General features: G+C 44.7%; 1 protein-coding gene across 2 annotated transcripts in view; it reads left to right on the top strand.

Moving 5' to 3' along the window:
* RPS6KA3 (ribosomal protein S6 kinase A3) overlaps positions 1–22,622 on the top strand; it is a 131,639-nt gene that overhangs the window by 84,778 nt on the left and 24,239 nt on the right. Inside the window, exons 11-15 of one of the 2 annotated variants that reach the window (XM_006116147.4) lie at positions 5,893–5,981; positions 6,074–6,138; positions 6,228–6,330; positions 9,966–10,090; positions 18,571–18,696. In XM_006116147.4, coding sequence (XP_006116209.1) covers positions 5,893–5,981; positions 6,074–6,138; positions 6,228–6,330; positions 9,966–10,090; positions 18,571–18,696 — 508 coding nt within the window. The remainder of the gene's footprint in view (positions 1–5,892; positions 5,982–6,073; positions 6,139–6,227; positions 6,331–9,965; positions 10,091–18,570; positions 18,697–22,622) is intronic. The other variant, XM_006116148.4, reaches the window with a different exon arrangement.

Below are 22,622 nucleotides of genomic sequence, written 5' to 3' on the forward strand. Positions count from 1 at the left end.
CTCTCTCTCCCTCACTGCAATCTTTTTATGCAGGGTGCAAGAGCCCTTTTTGTGCCCTGGCCATTTGAAACAGCCTGCTAATGTCTTTCTGGCTAACTGACTCTCTAGCTGTTTTCATATCTCAGCTGGGCACACATCTCTTCTCCCTTGCCTATACTGTTAAGTTTTAATTATCTACATTTTAATTTCAACTTTGTTTAAATTGTTTAAGTGGGATAATTGTACAAAATGTGATACAAAATTAAAGAAATAAATTACAGCCGCTCCCCGAGTTACAAACAAGTTACGGACCAACACTTGGTCCGTAACTCGAAGTGTTCATAACTCGGATCCCGTAGAGTTACATGGCGACCGCGCTGTTCGTAAGCGTGGACCGCCATTCGTAACTCAGATCCGCATTTACGACCGCTTTGGTCGTAAGTACAGATGGTCGTAAGTGGAGGTGGTCATAACTCGGGGAGCGGCTGTATTCAAGTAGTTTTACAAGCAATTGTAAATTTTCAGTAACTATTAATAAATAATATATTAAATCTTGAATAATATTCAGAAGTAAAAAAAATTTAAAAATATTTTCTGCTAAAATTTCCTTTTACTATCTAATTCTATATGCTATTGAACACAGTACCAGTCTTTTCTTTGTAGTACTTTACTGTCTCATGTCTCTCCTCCCAAAATACTCTTAGAACCCTTTTCAATTATAGGAATGGCATACTAAACCCATTTTCCACTGTCCATTCCTTTCATTCCCCTTAAATTCATACAAAATGCACTCTTCCTACAAAGCACTTATATTTGCTTGTGTTCTTTGTTTTTAAACAGGAAAGCTTTCTGTATGGTTAAAATTGAGAAGTTCTGTCATTTGAAGAAATCGTAGTTTGTAGTTATGAGTAATTTTTTATGCACCTCTTTTCCTAGCCAATGCTTTTGTATAGGATTTGTCTCTGCCCGTTACTAACCGGAGACAAGATTGCTGTCGCTCATGCAGCTATATAACCTAGAAACTCTCCACTGACAGTAGCCATTTTTTGCTCTCTGCTATGGCTAATTGAGAATTTACAGCAGAGTTCTCTGCTATAACAGAAAATAAGCAATGACAGTCATACTTGCTGTAACTTAAGGAAAGGAAGTTGTGACTTGCAACTATATGGCCCTTAGTACAGTTAGATCCATTACTTCCTCTGGTAGATGCAATTATGCTAGAGTTTCCACTGGATTCTCTTCTTGTCCAATAAGCTATTTCTCCAGAAGGTTAGTGACACTTGTATTTTTAGCCACAAATTTGATTCTAACAGTGCTGTCCATCTCCTGTCCTGACTTACCATAGTTAGGGCTGGTCTACCCTACAAAATTAAGTTGACTTAATTTAGGTCGACCTGCCCTCAGTGCAATAATACTATCCGCTGATGCAGTTCACGCTTCCATCCTTCTGTCAGTGGTGCAAGTCCTCACCAGCAGTGCTTGTACTGACTGAAGAGGGGAACTGACAGCCAGAGAGGGCTCACAGCAGGTGCTCCACCCCACCACCAGGTGACAGCTCGAGCAGTAAGCCTGGCAGGGGATCAGGGAGCCTACCAGCAGTGAAATTGACAGTCAGTTTTGCGGCTCCCGCTGCAAGTACTGCTCTCTGTCAGAGGGCTGTTATTCTTATCAATTCCACAGTTAACAGCTAACTGCATCACCCTAACCACACCAGTGTAAGTGCTATGCCTCTCATGGAGGTGAAGTCATGATGTTGGTGAAACAGGCCACTTCTGCAGAAGTAGCATTCTAATGTATGTTGACATAAGCTGCCTTACTTTGATCTAATTCTGTAGTGTAGACCAAGCTTCTCATCCTACTTCGATGAGTATCTGTTTAAAAAGGGATTTATAATCTTTCATTATAATCTCACTGCATCTGGTCTCCTGGTCTGTAACCTGCAATAGCTCTCTTGTGCTACAAGTCCATGTTGTTGTCTTTGGACAGGCAACAGAACCCAGTTCCTTACTATCTACCTCTCAACTGCTGTTCCGCCATGAGTGGAAACAATACCTAGTAGAGTAAGTATAATAAGAGACACTGCCTAGAAAATACACATGTGAGGATGTAACTGCTAGAGGTTCATGAACACCAGAGGAGTAGCTGATGATCAGGCATCATCACCACCAGTCAGCTCATCTTTTTGATATATATGTACTACAATATTGAAGAGCCAATAGACAAAGAAGAAATTTTCTTCAGCTTCTACCCTGCAGAGGGGGATAGCAATTAGGTGTCTTACTAAAGAACCGATGAATAATATGTGATCAGATAGTGGGGAAGTGGCCATCTCCTGCAAGTAGCTTCACTGATGGAACCTTTTGCTCAGAATAGAGGGATGTTGGATACACTCATGTAGTCTGTGTTAGATCCTCACTCCCTGGATCTTTGTGGCAAAGTGAGGAATGGTATATATCTTGGAATGTGATGGGAGACTGGGTAAGAGAGGGGCGAGGGGAGAAAGGAAATCTTATTTTCCTAGAATAGATGCAGAGATTTATTTCAAGTATATGTGTGTTCATCCCATTTGCCAGAGCCTTTTGCATAGCAGTACGTGTAAAAGGGCATCCCTTGTTCCTTTAGCCTCTCTGTTGGCTATATGAGATGGCACCTCCTCAACCCCGTCTCCGTTCTTACTCACCACCCATAACTTGGAGGTGGAGCTCTGTGTGACTGTTGCATAACTTTGCAATTCATCCCTTTGGCCTAGTTTTATTGTATTTAGTTGTTTAGTTTAGTGTTGGAGGAAAAGTTATAGACTACAATATAGCAGTAGACCTCCTTGATGCCCTTACCTGTGTTGAAGCATTGCCCTTCCTAACAGTGACCCCCCGTGGGAGGTGTTTGCTCTTCTTTAGCAAAGCCTGCTGGTGCTGTTCAGTCTGTAAATTATTTAAAAAGGTGACTCAGGTGGCATGGGACCTTCACCTTAAGCAATACCTGCTTGAACAGACCCTGAAGCCTCACCTAATACCTGAGGTCTTTTCCAGGCCACAGATTAGACTCCAATTCAGAAGATGCTACTGCTGCCCATTGGGGCTCAGAGGCCCTTTAAGAGCTGCAGGAGTACAGTAGTTTTGTCATGGGAGCCAAAGGAGTTTTCAAAGATCAATTGAGAGCTCTCTAGGGGTATGTCTACACTACAGCGCTATTTCCAATTAACTTAATTCGAAATAGTTAATTCGAATAAAACTAATTCAAAATAACTCATCTATACACAAAACCTACTTCAAAATAGCACATCTTGGATTATCTGCTATACCTTCAGGAATTTGACTTGGCACTCTAAGGCTGTGTCTACACTGGCCGCTTGAATTTGCGCAAGAACACTGACGATCTAATGTATTTGCGCAAGAGGGCCAGTGTAGACAGCTAAAAACTGTTTTGCGCAAAAAAGCCCTGATGGCGAAAATGGCGGTCGGGGCTTTCTTGCGCAAAACTGCATCTAGATTGGCACGGATGCTTTTCCGCAAAAAGTGCTTTTGCGCAAAAGCGTCCGTGTCAATCTAGATGCTCTTTTCCGCAAATGCTTTTAACAGAAAAACTTTTCCATTAAAAGCATTTGCGGAAAATCATGCCAGTCTAGGTGTAGCCTAAGAGTACAGTTGGCAACAATATTGGCATTTCATCCATTTGTCTGAGAGAAATCTGCTTTCTCCAGTGCAATGGTGATGTAGTTCTCTCCCTGAATCACTCAGTCTAAGAGCCAGTCCCATGGAACATGATCTTAGCTATTCTAATGGAGACTCCCATTTGAGCTGCTTGCTTCCTAACTACTATCCCTCCAGTCTTACAAAACTGTATTCTTGATAGCCACATCCTGTGCCAGAAAGGGGTTGTTATTACAGGCCCTTATGGCTGGGCCATCTTACAGTTCTCCAGAGACAAGGTTATGTTCCGATCACATCTGAAGTTATATATAATCTCTGTTTCATTTGAAGGTAGTCTCTGTTTCATCTGAACCAGGCTGGGTCATTGCCTGTATTTTTCTCTAAGCAGCATTCCTCTGTGAAGGAGCAATGCCTCCATATGTTAAAGATGGACACTGTCTAGCCCTTTTTTCCTCCCTGAACCAGACTGAATTGCTTAGTGCTTTGCACTGCCTGTTCATATCATATGCAGACCACATGAAAGGTCAAGCAGTCTATGTGCAAATCATCTCTAGATGGATAACATCTTGTATCAAGACTGTGTATGTGATAGTGGTGACTACATCCCCTCAGCAGATACGGGCACGTTCAGTGAGAGTTCAGGCATTGTCAATGACATTCCTTAATGGTGTTTCCATATTGGACATTTATAGGGCAGCCACATAATCATCTCTACATGTGTTTACAGACCATTACATGATTGCTGCTTCCTCCAGAGAAAATACTAATTTGGAAGAGCAGACCTTAATCAGGTTGCCTCTGAAACCTACCTCCAGGTGGAGGTATTGCTTTCTAGTCACCTGCATGGAATACATCTGTACTTCTACTCAAAGAAATGGTTACTTAACATTTCTGTGGTTCTTTGAGATGTGATGCAGATGTATACTCCATGATCCGACCTCCATCTCCCCGCAACAGTCTTCCCGTGGACATTTGATGCAAAATAACTGAAGTGGGTCTGGCACCAATGACTCTCATAGCCAGAGAGGGGCTTATGAGATGCAGATGCCAACCCTCAACAGGTACTGCTAGATAAAAGTCTCCAGTGAGCAGGGTGCACAGTCAGCTACTTGGAATATGTCTGCATCACATCCTGAAGAATCAGACTTACAGTAACTAATCCCAGTTTCTTATACCATGCCCATCACCAGTGTATGTGATGAAAAGTAGAATAGAGATTGAGCTGTGATAATGTGGGAACCAACATGTGTACACACTGTTAGTTGGGGAGGAAATAAGGTAGAGTGAAGAATAGTATGAGAAACTAAAAGTACAGAAAAGTCAAAACCAAAAACCCCAGAAGCAGAAGAAGGAGAAAAAGGTGCAAGAAATAAGAGTTTAGATGAGATGATCTCTCTCTCTCTCTCACTCTCTCTCTCTTCCCCCCCTTCCGCTCCCCCACACCCTACCCCTCAAATTCTCTGGTCTTTGTTGTCAGGGAAATTGCCCTAAAAGATTGTAGGGGCAGGGCAGGAGGGATGACTCTAAAATGGAGGGCTAAATAGTATTTGTCTTCGCATCTTTCCCTTTTCTGTCATGGATTCCAGTTTGATTTTTTTTCTTTAATTTTGAGAGAGGCTGGACTTGACAAACTGGTGAAATGAGGGGAAATATTAGACACGTACATGACAAATCTTTTCAAATAATGATCATCATGGGTATTAGGCTTTTACACCAGATGTTGCTTTTTCTTACTGTCTACCTTGTTTGCCTCATTGCTATGAAGGAAGAAGTCAGTGTTTTTGTTTCTCAGGATATGTTCCACTTGTGTCTTCCAACTCAGCAGTTCCTCAGTTCCCGCTTGTAGTATTTCATGGATGTTTAAATTGCATCCCAAATTTTAACCATTTTTCTTAGATCAGACTTCCTCTCAAGACTGCTTTTTCTCTTTGTCAAGGAGACTGGCTTACTTGCCATAGATTGGTAAAAAAAAAATTAGAGTAACAAAAGTGCAACAGTTGACTCAACCCCTACTTTCCTTCCTACCATCTTAGTCTCTTATGTTCCTGGCCCACTACGTAAAATATTGGACTCCTGAAATACCGGAGTTTGAAGTTATATGTCTATGTGATTGACACCATTTTTACTTTTATTTCTGATGTCTAAAGTCAAATCTCAATGGTGTTGATTTGCCTGATGTGGTTGGGGTGGTGGGGGACTAGAAAAAAGTAAGAAGTTGATTCTTGATTAAAAATATTTGCATGCTATAAATGTTGTTTTATAGAGCCAAACTTGGAATGCCCCAATTTTTAAGTTCTGAAGCTCAGAGTCTTCTCCGAATGCTCTTCAAACGAAACCCTGCAAACAGATTAGGTAAAGTGTTCATATAAACACTATTTCAGCTAGTTATTCTTCACGGTCAATAAACTACTATTCAGACTGATTTTTTTTTTTTTTAATAATAGGGGCAGGTCCAGATGGAGTTGAAGAAATTAAGAGGCATTTATTTTTCTCCACAATAGACTGGAATGTGAGTATTTCAGTAAGAACTTTTTTATAAGGAAATGTTTGTTGACAGTTATAATTTTTAATTTTCTTTCACCACTGCCTTCTCAATAGAAATTATACAGAAGAGAAATTCATCCACCTTTTAAACCTGCAACTGGCAGGCCTGAGGATACATTTTATTTTGATCCTGAATTTACAGCAAAAACACCAAAAGGTAAGAAAATAATTGACGTATTCATAAGTAGAAGAAACTTTGTAATTTTCATACATTGTCTTCTATTTTAGGAACGAGTGGTACTATGGCTCTTTAGAGACAGCATATATATATATATATATATATATATATATATATATATATATATATATATATATATATATATATATATTTGTTAATCATGAGCTTTCGTGGGCAAAACCCACTTTTCAGATGAGTCTCAAGTTAATCTGAAGAAGTGGGCTTAGTCCACAAAAGCTCATGATACTATATATATATTTTTGTTAGTCTCTAAGAGTGCGTCTAGACTACATGGCTCCGTCGACGGAGTCATGTAAAGTATTTTACTCGACATAGTCAATGAAGCGGGGATTTAAATAATCATGAGCTTTCTGGCACAGCTGATCCAGCACAGTGCAGCAGTCTAAATGTGGCGCGGGCGACAAGGGAAGCCTTTGTCGACCGCTCTGGTAAACCTTGTTTCACGAGGCATACTGGAGCGGTCAACAAAGGCTTCCCTTGTCGACCGCGCCACATCTAGACTGCCGCGCTGTGCCGGTTCAGCTGATTGTTGGCACAGCGCGGCGGCCATTTTTATTTTAATGAAGCGGGGATTATTTAAATCCCCGCTTCATTGACTATGTCGAGTAAACTACTTTACATGGCTCCGTTGACGGAGCCATGTAGTCTAGACGCACCCTATGTTGCCACAGGACTACTTGCATAAGCAGGGCTCGACAAACCGCAGATTCTACTTCCCCGTGGCGAGTAGATTTCAGCCGGTCGCTCCATGCGCCCCATTCACCGGTGCTGTGCGCATGCCCAGTGCTGGTTTCTCGCATGCGTTGTGCGGGGCTGGCAAGTAGCTCTCGCCGCGGTTTGTCAAGCCCTGTACATAAGAATGGCCGTACTGGGTCAGACAAAAGGCCCATCTAGCCCAGTATCGTCTGCTGACAGTGGCCAATGCCAGATGCCTCAGAGGGAGTGAACACAACAGGTAATCACCAGGCAATCTCTCTCCTGTCATCTACTTCCAGACAAACAGAGGCTAGGGACACCATCCCTACACATCCTGGCTAATAGCCATTGATGGATCTAACCTCCATGAATTCAACTGTCACTTTCTTGAACCCTGTTAAAGTCCTCGTCTTCACAACATCCTCTGGTAAAGATTCCACAGGTTGACTGTGTGCTGCTTGAAGAAAAACTTCCTTTTGTTTGTTTTAAACCTATTACCTGTTAATTTCGTTTGGTTACCCCTAGATTTTATATTATGAGAACAAGTAAATAACATTTCCGTTTTCACTTTTTCCACACTAGTCATGATTTTATAGGCTTCTATCATATCCCCCCTTAGTCTCCTTTTTTTCTAAGCTGAAAAGTCCAAGACTTTTTAATTTCTTTTCATATGGGACCCATTCCAAACCATTTTTGTTGCCCTTTTCTGAAACTTTTCTAATGCCAATATATCTTTTTTGAGATGAGGCAACCGCATCTATATGCAGTATTCAAGATGTGGGTGTATAATGGTTTTATATAGAGGCAAAAGTATATTCTCTGTCTTATTCTCTATCCCTTTTTAAACTATTCCTAACATTGTTTCCTTTTTTGATTGAAAACATCCACTCAGTGGGGAGCAGCAGAGAACTATCTACAATCACTCCAAGATCTCTTGAGTAGCTATAGCTAAATTAGTCTCCATCATATTGTATGTATAGTTGGGATTATTTTTTCCAAGTGCATTACTTTACATTTATCAACATTAATTTTCATTTGGCGTTTTGTTGCTCAGTCATTTAGTTTGTTGAGATCTTTTTGAAACTCTTTACAATCTGCTTTGGTCTTAATTATCATGAGCAGTTGAGTGTCATCTGCAAATTTTGCCACCTCATTGTTTATCCTGAGCTCCAGATGATTTATAAATAGGTTGAATAGGATTAGTCCCAGAACAGACCCTTGGGGGATACTGCTAGTTACCTCTCTCCAATCTGAAAACTGGCCATTTATTCCTATTCCTTTAACCAGTTATCAGTCCATGAAAGGATCCCATGCTGACTTACTTTAGTTAAGAGGTTTTGGTGAGAGACCTGGTCAAAGTCTTTCTGGAAATCTAAGTACACTATATCCACTAACGCTCCATTGTCTACATGTTTGTTGACGCCCTCAAAGAACTCTAGTAGATTAATAAGGCATGGTTTCCCTTTACAAAAACCATGTTGACTTTTCCCCAACAAATTATGTTCATGTATGTGTCTGACAATTTTACTCTTTACTTTAGTTTCAACTAATTTGCCTAGTACTGGGTGTATAGACTCATCAGTCTATAAGTGCCATGATCACCTCTAGAGCCCTTTTTAAATATTGGTGTCACATTAGCTATCTTCTAGTCATTAGATACAGAAGCTGATTAAAGGATCGGTTACAAACCAATTAATTCCGCAATTTCACATTTGAGTTCTTTCAGAACTCTTGGTTGAATGCCATCTCCTCCCCGTGACCTGTTACTGTGAAGTTTATCAGTTTGTTCCAAAATCTCCTCTAGTGACACCTCAACCTAGGACAATTCCTATGATTTGTCACCTAAAAAGAATAGCTCAGGTTTGGGAATCTCCCTAATATCCTCAGCCATGAAGACTGAAGCAAAGAATTCATTTAGCTTATCTGCGATGACTTTTTATCGTCTGTGAGTGTTCCTTTAGCACCTCAGTTGTTCAAGGGCCCCTCTGGTGGTTTAGCATGCTTCCTGCTTCTGATGTACTTAAAAAAGCCTGTTTGCTATTATTTTTTGAGTTTTTGGTTAGCTGTTCATCAAACTCCTTTTTGGCTTTTCTTATTATATTTGTACACTTAATTTGATAGAGTTTATGCTTGTTTCTATTTTCCTCACTAGGATTGTACTCCCACTTTTTAAAATATGCCTTTTTATCTGTTACTGCTTCTTTTACTTGGTGGTTAAGCCACGATGGCACTTTTTGGGTTCTGTTACTGTGTTTATTAATTTGGGGTATACATTTAAGTTGAGCCTCTATTACAGTGTCTTTGAAAAGTCTCCATGCGGCTTGCAGGGTTTTATCTTTGGCACTGTACCTTTTAATATCTGTTTAACCTCTTCAATTTTTGAGTAGTTCCCTTTTCTGAAATTAAATGCCACAGCATTGGGCTGCTGAGGTGTTTTTCCCACCACAGGGATGTTAAATGTTGTTACATTATAGTCACTGGCATTATAGTCACAGGCAGTCCAGTTATAGTTACCTCTTGGACCAGATTCTGCACTCCACTTGCTGTTTTTAAAGTTAGAGACTAACATAGCTACCCCTCCGTGTCTTCTATTTGTTTAGATTTGACATGTATGACACTTAAGACTTGCTTATATACAATCTCTTCTCTAATACTGTAGGTAATATTAAATGCAGTTAATTACTTGTAAATTAGTATATTGAGGATGCAAAAATACTTTCAGTAAATAACAATCTCCAAACTGGTTTATGGTGTAAAAAATGTTTCCAGTGTTTAAACTATGACATTACACTCACTTCTATTCAGTACAAATTAGAAATATTGGTAATGAACTACTTTTGGATTTTTGGAATAAATTGGAAAGAGGTCTTCCTAAAGACATTCGTTCTGTTTTTCAGATTCTCCTGGTATTCCACCTAGTGCTAATGCACATCAGCTTTTTCGGGGCTTCAGTTTTGTTGCTATTGCATCAGATGATGAAAGCCAGGCAATGCAGGCAGTTGGAGTTCATTCAATTGTTCAGGTGGGTGCTGTTGTTGAAGAATAAATGTAATCATACCAAATTATTTAAAAATGAGTTGTCCTTTGCATAAAATAAGATTTAGCTTTGTTATGCCTTAGATAAACAAGATACCTGAAAACGCTTTATAATAATTAGACTGATTAATAGTACTGTAACACTATTCCTTTCATGAAATATCATGTAAACTTTAACAGCAACTAAAGACAAGAAAATGTCAGATTATTTTATTCAAAGAACAGTGCCTCAGACAATGCAGCACCTCTGCTTCTGTACATACGGTATGATCGATCAAGCATGGATTTTGAAAGCAAACATTTTAGCACATGAGCAATAATGATTGTTCAAATATCTAAATAATCCAGCCTTATCATTTTGAAAAAAGTTTACATATTCTGTATAAAGTAAATCCTAAAAAAAGAAAGTTGCAGTTGGATTATTTCAGCGTGCACAGGAACTGATTTCCTAGTAGAATTGGGAGAGCTGCTTAAATATTTACAATGCTCATGATAGTTTATTTGCACACACTTCAGGTGTTTAGTGGTGAGGATTTGTCGATATTCATGTACTCATTGATTCGTAGATAGTTGTGCCAGAAAGGACTATTGTGATAATCTAAATTGACCTGTAAGGTTATAGAATTTCCCCAAATAATTCCTAGCACATAACTTTTTGAAAAATATCCAATCTTGATTTAAAAGTTGTTGGTGATGAAGAATCTATCATGACTGTTGGTAAATTGTTCCAATTTAGACAATGGTTTGTTTTAACATGAATTTTAAACTGACAGTGTCCCTCTAATTTATCTGTCTCGAGTGATATCGCCTCATAAATAAAGCTACGTTTGGAATTTGTGGCTGGTTTGTGGGTGAACAATACTTAATTTTCATAAACTTTCTTCATTTTCTCAGTTTGCTTTAGAAAAGAAATAAGGAATTTGCCCACAAAGGATGTACAGTGTCAAGAAAATTAAACAAGAGAGTAGGACATGGATTGGAAGAGATTGTTTTCCAAGGGAAACAAAAAAGGGTGGAGGAGAGGGAAGAGTAGCTGCAGAGGTTAAAATCCCTATTAATTGGGTTAAATTCACAAGGGTCTAAGCAAATAGGAGCATGTACTTTACAAACTGACATTGTCTATCTCTTGTTTATCCTCCACTGCTATTGACTTTCAGTTGCATTGAAAAAACCTGTACAATCCATTTGAGTTTATTGGCTTTTAGAAAGTTCAGCCCAGCTATGTTTTCTGGCAAAGCCAACTTCACAAAAAGGCTGTGTCTAGACTGGCAAGTTTTTCCACTAAAGCAGCTGCTTTTGCGGAAAAACTTGCCAGCTGTCTACACTGGCCGCTTGAATTTCCTCAAGAACACTGACTTCCTACTGTCTGAAATCAGTGCTTCTTGCGGAAATACTATGCTGCTCCCGTTGGGGCAAAAGTCCTTTTGCGCAAAGCTTTTACGCAAAAGGGCCAGTGTAGACAGCTCAGATTTGTTTTGCACAAAAAAGCCCCGATCGCGAAAATGGCGATTGGGGCTTTTTTGCGCAAAAGCGTGTCTAGATTGGCACGGACCCTTTTCCGCAAAAAGTGCTTTTGCAGAAAAGCGTCCGTGCCCATCTAGACGCTCTTTTCCGCAAATGCTTTTTGCAGAAAATCATGCCAGTCTAGACGTAGCCAAACTGTATTTTTTAAATCCACCTTAAAACCAGTTTGCTATCTTGATGGAACAGGGAGTATAATATATTGTGGGCTATGTATTCTCTTGACGTTTATGCTGCTTATTGTCCTTCAGTCCTGAATCTCTCTGCCAACTGTGCTATGCTTTCTTTTGTTTGCACAAATTTGCAGAAGGAGTTCTTCTCTGTACTGCTTCCTCCTGTAAACATTTTTCAAAACTTCTCTGCTCTCTTTTCACTGTACCCCCTTCAACCACTTCCTCATTTTTATTTCCCCTTTTCACATCTGCAGGATACCCAGCTGCCTTCCTGCTAAAGTTAGGCATTCTTTGTATGAACTCCCCTACCGTTTCCCTGTACCAAAATACTGTTTCCTTTGTGTGCAAAACAGGTTAACAGTTATTCATTCTGCCTTTTATCCCCAGACTCTAATTTATACTACTACTTCTGCCTGTAATTCCTAGCAAATTTGCATCCACTGTGTCAAAAATTCTCATACTGAGCACTACACTTGCAAAAAAAATCCTAATTTTACCATCCATATTTTGCCATTGGAGACCAGAAAAATTGCAATGTATTAAGATTAATGGGAAGACTTGTTAGAATTTCTGTGATTTCCTATAAATAGATGCCATTTATATGATTTATAGTGTTTATCATCCAAACAGAACATTATGGGATTTTGAAAACATTTTGACATAACAGGACTATCATATTAAAGAACCATAGGGAACAAATATTTCTTCAAGTGCTTGATCATGTCCATTCCAGTTAGGTGTGCATGTGCCGTGTGCCCAGATTGCCGGAGAGTTTCCCTTAGCGGCATCCATTGGGCCAGCTGTGGAGTCCCATGGAGTAGTGCCGCTATATCAGTTCATATACAAGCCTGCTAGCTTCCACTCCCTCAGTTCCTTTTTACTGAGCTCCCTTCTCGCTTGCCTGCAAGCTTGATCTCAGGAGTATTTATAGCGTTCTAAGTAATTAGCACTTGTTAAACCCTTTTGTTTCTTATCCAAGTTACTTTCTCTGTTAGATAGTTAGATAAGTTGTTCGGGTTGGGGCTCACCTGTTGCGTCCCCTTTCCGCCCTGCCCATGGGGCATGCCAGGGCATCACGGTCTTAAGCCAGGGCATGATTCATGCTTAAAGTGTTTGGGCAAGGCCCACGTCCCAGCTAACTGCAGAATCTGCCACAGTTTCAAACCCAGGACTCAGTGCAAGAGGGACTCGTGCTTGAAGATGTTCCTTATGGAGTCAGCACTTCACCCAGCACCATCTTCAGACTCGGCACCGGAGTCCAGCAGCAAACCACCTTGGGTACAGGAGAATCCCAGTTCCTCAGAGGTGTTGAGGTGCCCTACAGCGCAGCATAGCTCACAGTTGCTGGTGCAGAGCAAGAAGAGGAGAGGGGCAAGTCTACGCCCCATCATGTGCCCGAGGTGCACCCCCATTTGGGGCACCCTGTCACAGCTGCACAATCCACTAGGTCTGCTGCTCCTGGGCAGGAGCGTGGTCAGTCAAGCGCGACCAAAAGCCACAGTGAAGGAGAGGAACCAGTTCAGGTCTAACGGCTCTTCACTCTGGATACGTTCAAGGTGGCACGGGAGCTGATCGAGTTGACAGCTGACTCTCCCTCTCCTCCTCCGGAGTGCTAGAATCGGTCTCAGGCTTGGGCCTTGTCATCGGCACTGGATCCAGGTAGGCCTGCACCACCCTCGGCACGTGGTGCGGCATTCCCCGGCTTTCATGTCAATGCTGGCACCGATGACTTCACTCTTTCAGGAGTCCAGAGAGTGCTCAGCGTCGAGCATGCTCATCCCGGCAGCCCAGTCAGCAGCACTGGAGCACCTCATGCCCTCTTCACTGGTGCAGCACTGGGACAAGCTGACCTCCATGGTTCGGCATGCAGAGAGACATTGTTCCCCAGGCCCGACCTCCGCCCCACTGTGGTCGGAGTCCGACCTGGAGTCGGTACCATCAAGGGTGTCCATCTCTCATTCCTGCTGTCAGCACCGCTCAAGTTCCCGGAGCCAATCCCCATCCCGACACCGCTCTAGGTCTTGGTGCCATTCTAGATCCCGATGCCACTCCGGGGCTCGGCGCCGTTATCACTCCCAGCATCGTGAGCGCCACAACAGTGTCTCGAGCCTCACAAATGTGGCCTCCGTGGTGGCAGGATCCAGACCAGTGGCTGTTCTGGACCCTCTGGGCATACCACCAGGCCCAGGGGAGTGATCCCTCTATGGTGGGGTCCACACGTTTGGGGATCCAGGCTCCACCTTCAGCCACCCCAGTGCCCCAGCACCGCACGTCTTGACAGTACGGGGGGAGTCTCTGAAGCTCCAGTTGGAAGAGGGCGGGGGTCATGGGCCATTGGAGCAGTCTGTGCCCCCTCTCAAATGTTGGAGTGGCCCCATGAGAATTCATTGTCCTCCCCTGACGAGGCCCTGGGATTGGCTTCTTTGTCCGCGTTGGCCATGGACTCCCGGGCCCATCTACAGTTTCTCTGGAAACTGGACCAAAGCCTCGGAGTCCAACTTGAGCGGACCTCCAAGGACTCAGACCCTACAGTCAACATTCTTAACACCGAGGTGCCGTCTCGTGTGGCCCTGCCCCTAAATAAAACAGTGGGCAAAATCATGAAGGTCCTCTGGCAGATGCCAGCATCTATCCCGCCCACAGACAATCGGGCAGAGAGCCAGTACTTTGTCCTTCAGGTGGGCCATGAGCACCTGTTCTACCATCCGCCACCCGGTTCGATATTGGCACAGGCTGCTAATCACTGTGAGAGACAGGGCCAGCCTGCCCCTACCCCTAAGAACAGGGAAGCCAAGCACTCAGACTTGTTGGGTCGCAAGGCCTATGCCTCGGGGGGAGGTCTTCTACTCAGGATCACAAACCTGCAAGTTGTTCTGAGTAGGTATGCTCATTAGGGATAGCTCAGTGGTTTGAGCATTGGCTTGCTAAACCCAGGATTGTGAGTTCAATCCTTGTGGAGGCCATTTAGGGATTTGGGGCAAAAAATTCATCAGGGGTGGTACTTGGTCCTGCTGTGTAGGCAGGGGACTGGTTTCAATGACCTTTCAAAAGGTCCCTTCCAGTTCTAGGAGATAGGCAATCTCCATTAATTTAATTTGTGGCAGCTATGGACAAGTGTGGGGAGTTGCTGCCTCAAGATTCGAGGCAAGAATTCAGGGCCTTGTCCAGGGAAGGCAAAGTAGTGTCCCAGGCCACACTTTGGGCTGCCCTGGACTCGGCAGATGTGGCAGCCCGTACTATGGCAACAGGCCTGGTCCTGCATAGGGGCACATGGTTACATGTGTCTGGCATTTCCCCAGAAGTCCAGAACACAATCCAGGACCTGCCCTTCAAGGGTGGTGGTGTTCTCGGAGCGAACCAACACCAGTTTCATGGGCTAAAGAGTTCTAGGGCAACCCTGTAGTCCCTGGGCATCCACATCCCCGCCCCACAAAGGCGCTCCCTCCCTAGGGCCCCGCCTCACCCTGTCCAGCAGAGGAACAGGTCAGACTTCCCCAAGCGTAGAGGCCACAACAATAATAATAATAGGAACGGCAGATGTCCCTCGCATTCTCCCTCCAACCGAGGGGATGGGCCCCTCCAGCAAGCCTCGGGGCCCTAGGCCGAATCTTTGAAGGTGCGAGCGGGGACAGCAAACCAGGCTCAGACCGGAGGCCCTTTACCAATTGCCTTTTCCCTTTCTACCGTGCCTGGTCGCTTATCCCGACAGATTGTTGAATTTTTAGACACAGTGAGAAGGGGATACCCAATTCCTTTCCGCTCCCACCCACCCCTCCCCCCCAATCCCTTTTCAGGGACCCATCTCATGAGTATCTTCTCAAGGTGGAAGTTCAGAAACTCCTCAACCTGGGGCAATAGAGGAAGTTCTGTGGGACCTCAGGGAAAAGGGTTTCTACTCCTGCTACTTCCTGGTCAAAAAGGCCAAGGGCGGCTTCGTCCTATTCTGGATCTGAGGGATTTGAATACCTTCATAGTAAAGTCCAAGTTGCCCTCCATCATTCCTTTCTAGACATGCAAGACTGGTATGCTGCCTTCGATTTCAAAGATGCCTATTTTCACATTTTGATTGCACCTGCACACAGGCGCTGCTTATTCTTCAGGATGGGCCATGACAAGTATCAGTTTACGGCCCTCCCATTTAGCCTTTCCACTGCCCTCAGGATTTTCACAAAGCGTATGGCAGTGGTGGCCACTTTCCCGAAGAAGTGGTGGGTCCAAGTTTACCCGTACCTAGACAATTGGCTTGTAAGAGGCTCATCCTCGTTCCAGGTGATAAGCCATGTATCCCTCGTAAGGGAGACGTTCCTCAGGCTGGGCCTCATATTGAACGAGGCCAAATCTACCCTATTTCCCACTCAATCGATAGAGCTCATGGGAGCTCTTTTGGATATGACACAGGGCAGAGCCTCCCTTCCCTTGGGGCGCTTCATGACACTGAGGGACACTATTCTGCAACTACAGTCATTCCCCACTACAATGGCCTGCTGTTGCACAATGCTGCTGGGGCTTATGGCAGCCTGCATTTACATGGTATGCCATGACAGGTTCAGAATGAGACCGCTTCAACTATGGCTGCACCATACCCACAACCCAGCTTTCCATCATATGGACACGGTGCTGACAGTGCCCGCAAACGTGCTGAAATCCCTCGAGTGATGGCTGTGCGAGGGAGTGTTCCGCAAAGGGATACTGTTTCTCACCCCTTCCCTGTCCATTCAGCTGGTGACAGATGCCTCCGACACGGGCTGGGGCGCCCACCTTGGGAAGCTCGGGACGCAAGGTATGTAAGGCCCCATGGACCTCTCTTTCCACGTCAATGTCAGGGAGTTGAGAGCTATCTGCCTCGCCTGTGGCGTGTTCCTACTGCAACTGTGAAGCAAGTGTGTTTCAGTTTTGACCGACAACACAGCTGCGATGTTTCATATAAACAGACAGGGTGGTGTTTGCTCCTGTCCCCTGTTCAAGGAGGTTCTCCTCCTCTGGGAATTTTGTGATATTCACCCAGTGGCCACCTCTCTCCCTGGGCTTAGAACGAGCTGACAGACCGCCTTGCGGGTCCTTCCAGGGGCACGAATGGTCTCTGAGGGCTGACTTGACCCTCTCAATCTTCCGCAGGTGGGGGTTTCCCCACCCGCTCAACAGGAAGTGTCCTTGGTTTTGCTCTCTATTCAGGCACAGTCCGGGGTCTCTGGGGGATGTGCTGATGATCCCCTGGTCTTGGGGCCTGCTGTACACCTTCCCCCCTTCCTGCTGATCCCCAGAGTAATCCTCAGGGTCAAGGAGTTCCAAGCCTCAGTGATCCTGATAGCCCCAGCCTGGCCTCATCAGCATTGGTTCCCGGACCTCCTCGCCCTTTCAGTGGAGCAGCCTCTGGCCCTCCTCCTGTGTCTGGACCTAATCTCACAGGAGTTCGGCAGGCTTAGGCACCTCAACCCCTGCTCCCTGCACCTCCATGGCTAATGGCCTCAGAGAGGCAGTGTTCAGAGCAGGTCCAGGCAGTCCTCCTAGGGAGTCTTCCTACCTGGTGAAGTGGAAATGGTTTGTGATCTGGTCAGGTGACATGGTCCCCCCTACAGAGGCCCCGGTCCCAGTTATCGTGGACTACCTCCTGGGGCTCAGGCTCCAAGGACTGGCTTCCTCCTCCATGTAAGTGCACGTAGCAGCCATCTCAGCTTTCCACTCTGGCTCAGTGCAAAGGACTGTCTTCTTGGAACCCATGGTGCATTGATTCCTCAGAGGCTTAGACAGGGTTTACCCTCAGGTACAGGAACCAGTGCCCTCGTGGGACCTAAATTTGGTGCTCTCGAGGCTCAGGCGTCCTCCCTTTGAGCCCTTCCCTTCTACAGCTTTCCTGGAAGGTGTATTTCCTGGTGGCTATTACCTTAGCCAGGTGAATATTGGAATTCAGGGCCCTAGTAGTGCCCCCCCCCCCCCCGCCCATATGGTCTTCTTTAGGGACAAGGTCAGGTTGTGCTCCACCTGGCTTTTTTGCCCAAGGTGGTGTCTGTCTTCCATGTTCATGAGGATATTTTTCTCTCTGTATTTTACCCTAAACAGGCATTACATACGCTTGATGTGAGGCATGCTTTAGCTTTTTATTTAGAGAGGACCAAGCCAAGCCCTTCTGCAAGTTCCCCCAATTGTTAATTGCGTTAGCAGATAGGATCAAGGGTCAGCCAGTGTCAGCTCAGTGTATTTCATCCTGGATCTCAGATTGCATCAAGGCATGCTACGCGCTAGCACAGTTTCCAGCCCTGCCCATTAGGGCACACTCCACAAGAGCGCAAGCCTCTTCCATGGCTTTTGCGGCCCAGGTGCCCATTGTGAAAATTTGCAGGGCTGCTACCTGGTCCTCAGTGCACACTTATGCTACAATCCGTCTCTAGGTAGGCTCCTACCCTGCTTCCTGGGGGGCTAGCTTTGGAGTTACCTAAGTGGAATGGACATGAGCAAGCACTCGAAGAAAAAATGGTTACTTACTTCCTAACTGTTGTTCTTCAAGATGTGTTGCTCATGTCCATTCCACATCCCACCCACCTCCCCTGCGTCAGTGTGTTCCAGCAAGAAGGAACTGAGAGGGTGGAGGACCAGTGGGGAGATATATGCACTGATATAGCGGCACCACTCCAGGGGGCTCCCCATCTGGCCCAATAGATACCACTAAGGGAAAATTCTCCAGCAATCCATGCACACTGTTTCTTTTAGATCCAATTGATTTGTAATATAGATGGTGTTTTAAAGTATTCATCAATTGATTATATTATTTTGGTAGCAGTTGCACAGAAACAGCGTTCAGTTTACTGATGGATATGAAGTAAAAGAAGACATTGGGGTTGGTTCTTACTCTATTTGCAAGAGATGTATACATAAAGCTACGAACATGGAATACGCAGTTAAGGTAACAAATGTTTAAAACCTCTTAATTGCTAACAGTCATGTTCAGAATTTAGCCATAGAAGTTAGTTAAATTTATCTATCATAAAATTGCTAATTTTTCTTAGTGAGTAGAAAAGTGTGAACGCAAATGTCACTTATTCATTCCATTTCATATTTTGCAATTTTATTTTATTTTTTTATTTAAATGCGGTACAGCAGTATTATTCTTCGAGTGTTGACCCGTGGGTGCTCCACTGTTGGTGTGGACTCATCCCGGCACCATGGATCAGAGACTTTCAAGCAGTCATCAGGAGGGCTGCGCATGTGTGCAAGTGGAGAGCGGCATTCCTGCCTTTGAAGTAGCATGCGCAGTCCGCTTTTCCCTTGGTACAGAGGAACTCAACCCTCTCCTCCTCAGCGTGCTTTGCATATCAAAGAGAAGCAATTGACAACCAATTGAGTACTTTAGATAGACTCCTCTTTATTCAAATAAAAACAAACAAGCAAGCTGCTAGTAGCTCTCACTGAGGCACAGGGACAAGCTGTGGGAGCTGAGTCCAACTGAAACAAACAAAAAAAAACCTAAGGAATAAACCAACTAACCCAAGCAGACAGCTTGGTTTACACAACTTGGGGTGTATACTCTGGCTTGGGGAAGACATGCCAGTTCTACTTAAGAACGAGAAATATGGAAGATGCCAGGAGCCTATGCCAGTCTCTGATGCCCACAGCGAATGCATATGCTGTTTGGGGGATACATACGTACAACAAAAATATGTCCACTGCCACAGCCTGATAGCGAGGGCTTGCAAGGAAAGAGCTCACAGCCTTCATGCTGTCTGTTGACAAAGCCCTTGATCCCCATAGCTTTAAAGGGGGCAGTAAGGGCTCAAGCGCAAAATTCCCTCAGGGCAATCCCTCCAGCCCTTTACTTCAGAAAGCATGGTCAGAAACCAGCCCGCTCTCTCCCCCCAAGAATCAGTAAAGAGGATGAACCCAGCACCTCGGGCATGGGGAAATCTTGAGCCTCTTCTATGACAGGCTCAAGAGCGCGCTCTAAACAAGCGGTCTAACCATCTTCCCAGGAATCAAAAAGGGCACCTACTAAGAGCCCTGATGTAACAGAGGCACCAATAGCATCAAGGACACCTGGAGTGCCTCGAGCACACTCAGTATCCCTGGCACAATGTGAACCCCCTATGCAATCTCCATCACAGGCACTCAGAGGGTGTGTCTAAACTACATGGCTCCTTTAATGGAGCCATGTAGATTAGGCTGATCGGCAAAGGGAAATGAAGCCGCGATTTAAATAATCGCGGCTTCATTTAAATTTAAATGGCTGCCGCGCTGAGCCAACAAACAGCTGATCAGTTGTTTGTCGGCTCAGCGCGCTAGTCTGGACGCTCCCGCGCCAACCTGCAAGCCCTTTATCGACCTCCCCGTTATGCCTCGTAGGATGAGGTTTACCGGGGAGGTCGATAAAGGGCTTTCATGTCGACCACGGCGCGTCCAGATTGCCCCGATCTGCCGACAAACAGCTGATCGGCAGAGTGGGGCAGCCATTTAAATTTAAATGAAGCCGCGATTATTTAAATCGTGGCTTCATTTCCCTTTGCCGAACAAACAAATCTACATGGCTCTGTCGATGGAGCCATGTAGTCTAGACATACCCAGAGGTGACAGGACTAGTCCCAGCTGCTCTTCAGTACCTCACGCTAACTCCACATCCCCCGGGGTCACAACTGCACCCATGCCACCACTTCATGTACCGGGGGCTCATCAATGGCTCACCGGACATCATCCCACAGCCGTTCCCCAATGCTCAAAACAGGCACTGCCACAACCGGACATTAGGGCTAGAACTGGGCCCCCCACTCAGCCTTCGACACGGCACCACTTTTGCTCCCCATTACCGATAAGGGGCTCACCATGTTCACCTGCTTTGTCTCAAATCATTGCCTACCAAGGGGATTCAAGGAATAGGTTCTCATCTCAACACTCCTTCCCAGAGAGTGCAGATCCATAAGGGGCATATGACCTACCTCATTATCAATATCCTCCTGGCATCCAGAATGGCACTATTATGACAGACACCATAGCCAATAGTCACGGGGCACTTTGTCATACCTCCACTGCTCCTCCTACACTGCACAGAGGTCTGTGACCTCTATACATTCAGACCCATCGCGTTCCCCATCTGAGGGCATGGATCCAGAGGAAGGGCAAATTGAAGATGAACCAACAGTCCAGCAATCAGACATACCACCCAATGATAACTCCTCGTCTGCTCCTTATGAAGCGGTTATCCCGAATGATCCAGCACCTTGTGATGACCTTAAATAGTTCCAGGAGCTATTTAAGAGAGTAGCTGTCAATCAGAACGTAGTCTTATCAGAGGTGCAGGAAAAATACCACAAGCTCCTAAAGAAGCTGCAGCCCTCTGCAAAATCCAAAATTGCCCGGCCTCTAGGCGAAGCTATTCTTGAGACAGACCGCAAAGTATGGCAAACCCCAGCCATGCCCCCCTCCTGACCAACAAAAGGGCTGATCGAAAGTATTTTGTCTTCATCAAAGGGCATGGAATTCCTGTACTTACACCCTCAGCCTAACTCCTTGGTGGTTGATGCTGCAAACCAAAGGGCCAAAAACCTGCAGCACAAGGCTCAGACACAGGACAAAGACCACAAATGCTTTGATGTCTTTGGGAGGAAGATGTACTTCTCCTCAACCCTGCAGCTTCGCATAGCCAACTATACAGCGTTGCTTGCAAATCATGATTTTGACAGTTACACGAGACTAACAGAGTGTATGCACACTATTGCAGCGGACAAAGGCAATCATTAAAGAGGGATACACTATATCCCGGACAACGCTATAAATGGCCCTAGATGCTGCAGATACTGCGGCTGGATCTACTGTGATATCTGCAGTAATGAGACCTGCATCTTGGCTGCAAGCAGCAGGAGTCCCTAAGGATCTCCAGGCCAAAGTAGATGACCTGCCATTTGATAAGACCAAATTATTGTTCAATATCTTCATCAATGATGTAGATATTGAGATAGAGAGTACGCTTATTAAGTTTGCAGATGATACAAAACTGGGTGGGGTTGCAACTTCTTTGGAGGATAGGGACATAATTCAAAATGACTGTAGCAAGTTAGAGAAATGGTCAGAGGTAAACAGGATGAGGTTTAATAAAGAGAAATGCAAAGTGCTCCACTTAGGAAGGAACAATCAGTTCCATACATACAAGATGGGAAGCGACTGTCTAGGAAGGAGCATGGCGGAAAGGGATCTAGGGGTCATAGTGGACCACAAGTTGAATATGAGTCAACAGTGTGATGCTGTTGCAAAAAAAGCAAATATGATTCTAGGTTGTATCAACAGGTGTGTTGTAAGCAAAACTCATGAAGTCATTCTGCCGCTCTACTCTGCACTAGTTAGGCCTCAGCTGGAGTACTGTGTCCAGTTCTGGGCGCCACATTTCAAGAAAGATGTGGAGAAATTGGAAAGGGTACAGAGAAGAGCGACAAGAATGATTAAAGGTTTAGAGAACATGACCTATGAAGCCAGGCTTCACGAACTGGGCTTGTTTAGTTTGGAAAAAAGAAGATTAAGGGGGGGACATGATAGCGGTTTTCAAATATCTAAAAGGGTGTCACAAGAAGGAAGGAGAAAATTTGTTCCTCTTGGTTACTGAGGACAGGACAAGGAGTAATGAGCTTAAAGTACAGCAGGGGAGGTTTAGATTGGACATTAGGAAAAAATTCCTAACTGTCAGGGTGGTCAAATATTGGAATAAATTGCCAAGGGAGGTGGTGGAATCTCCCTCTCTGGAGATATTTAAGAACAGGTTAGATAGACATCTGTCAGGGATGGTGTAGACGGAGCTTGGTCCTGCCTTGAGGGCGGGGGGCTGGACTCGATGACCTCTCGAGGTCCATTCCA

The sequence above is a fragment of the Pelodiscus sinensis genome, chromosome 1 (genome assembly GCF_049634645.1).
Source record: "Pelodiscus sinensis isolate JC-2024 chromosome 1, ASM4963464v1, whole genome shotgun sequence".
NCBI classification, from domain to species: Eukaryota; Metazoa; Chordata; order Testudines; family Trionychidae; genus Pelodiscus; species Pelodiscus sinensis.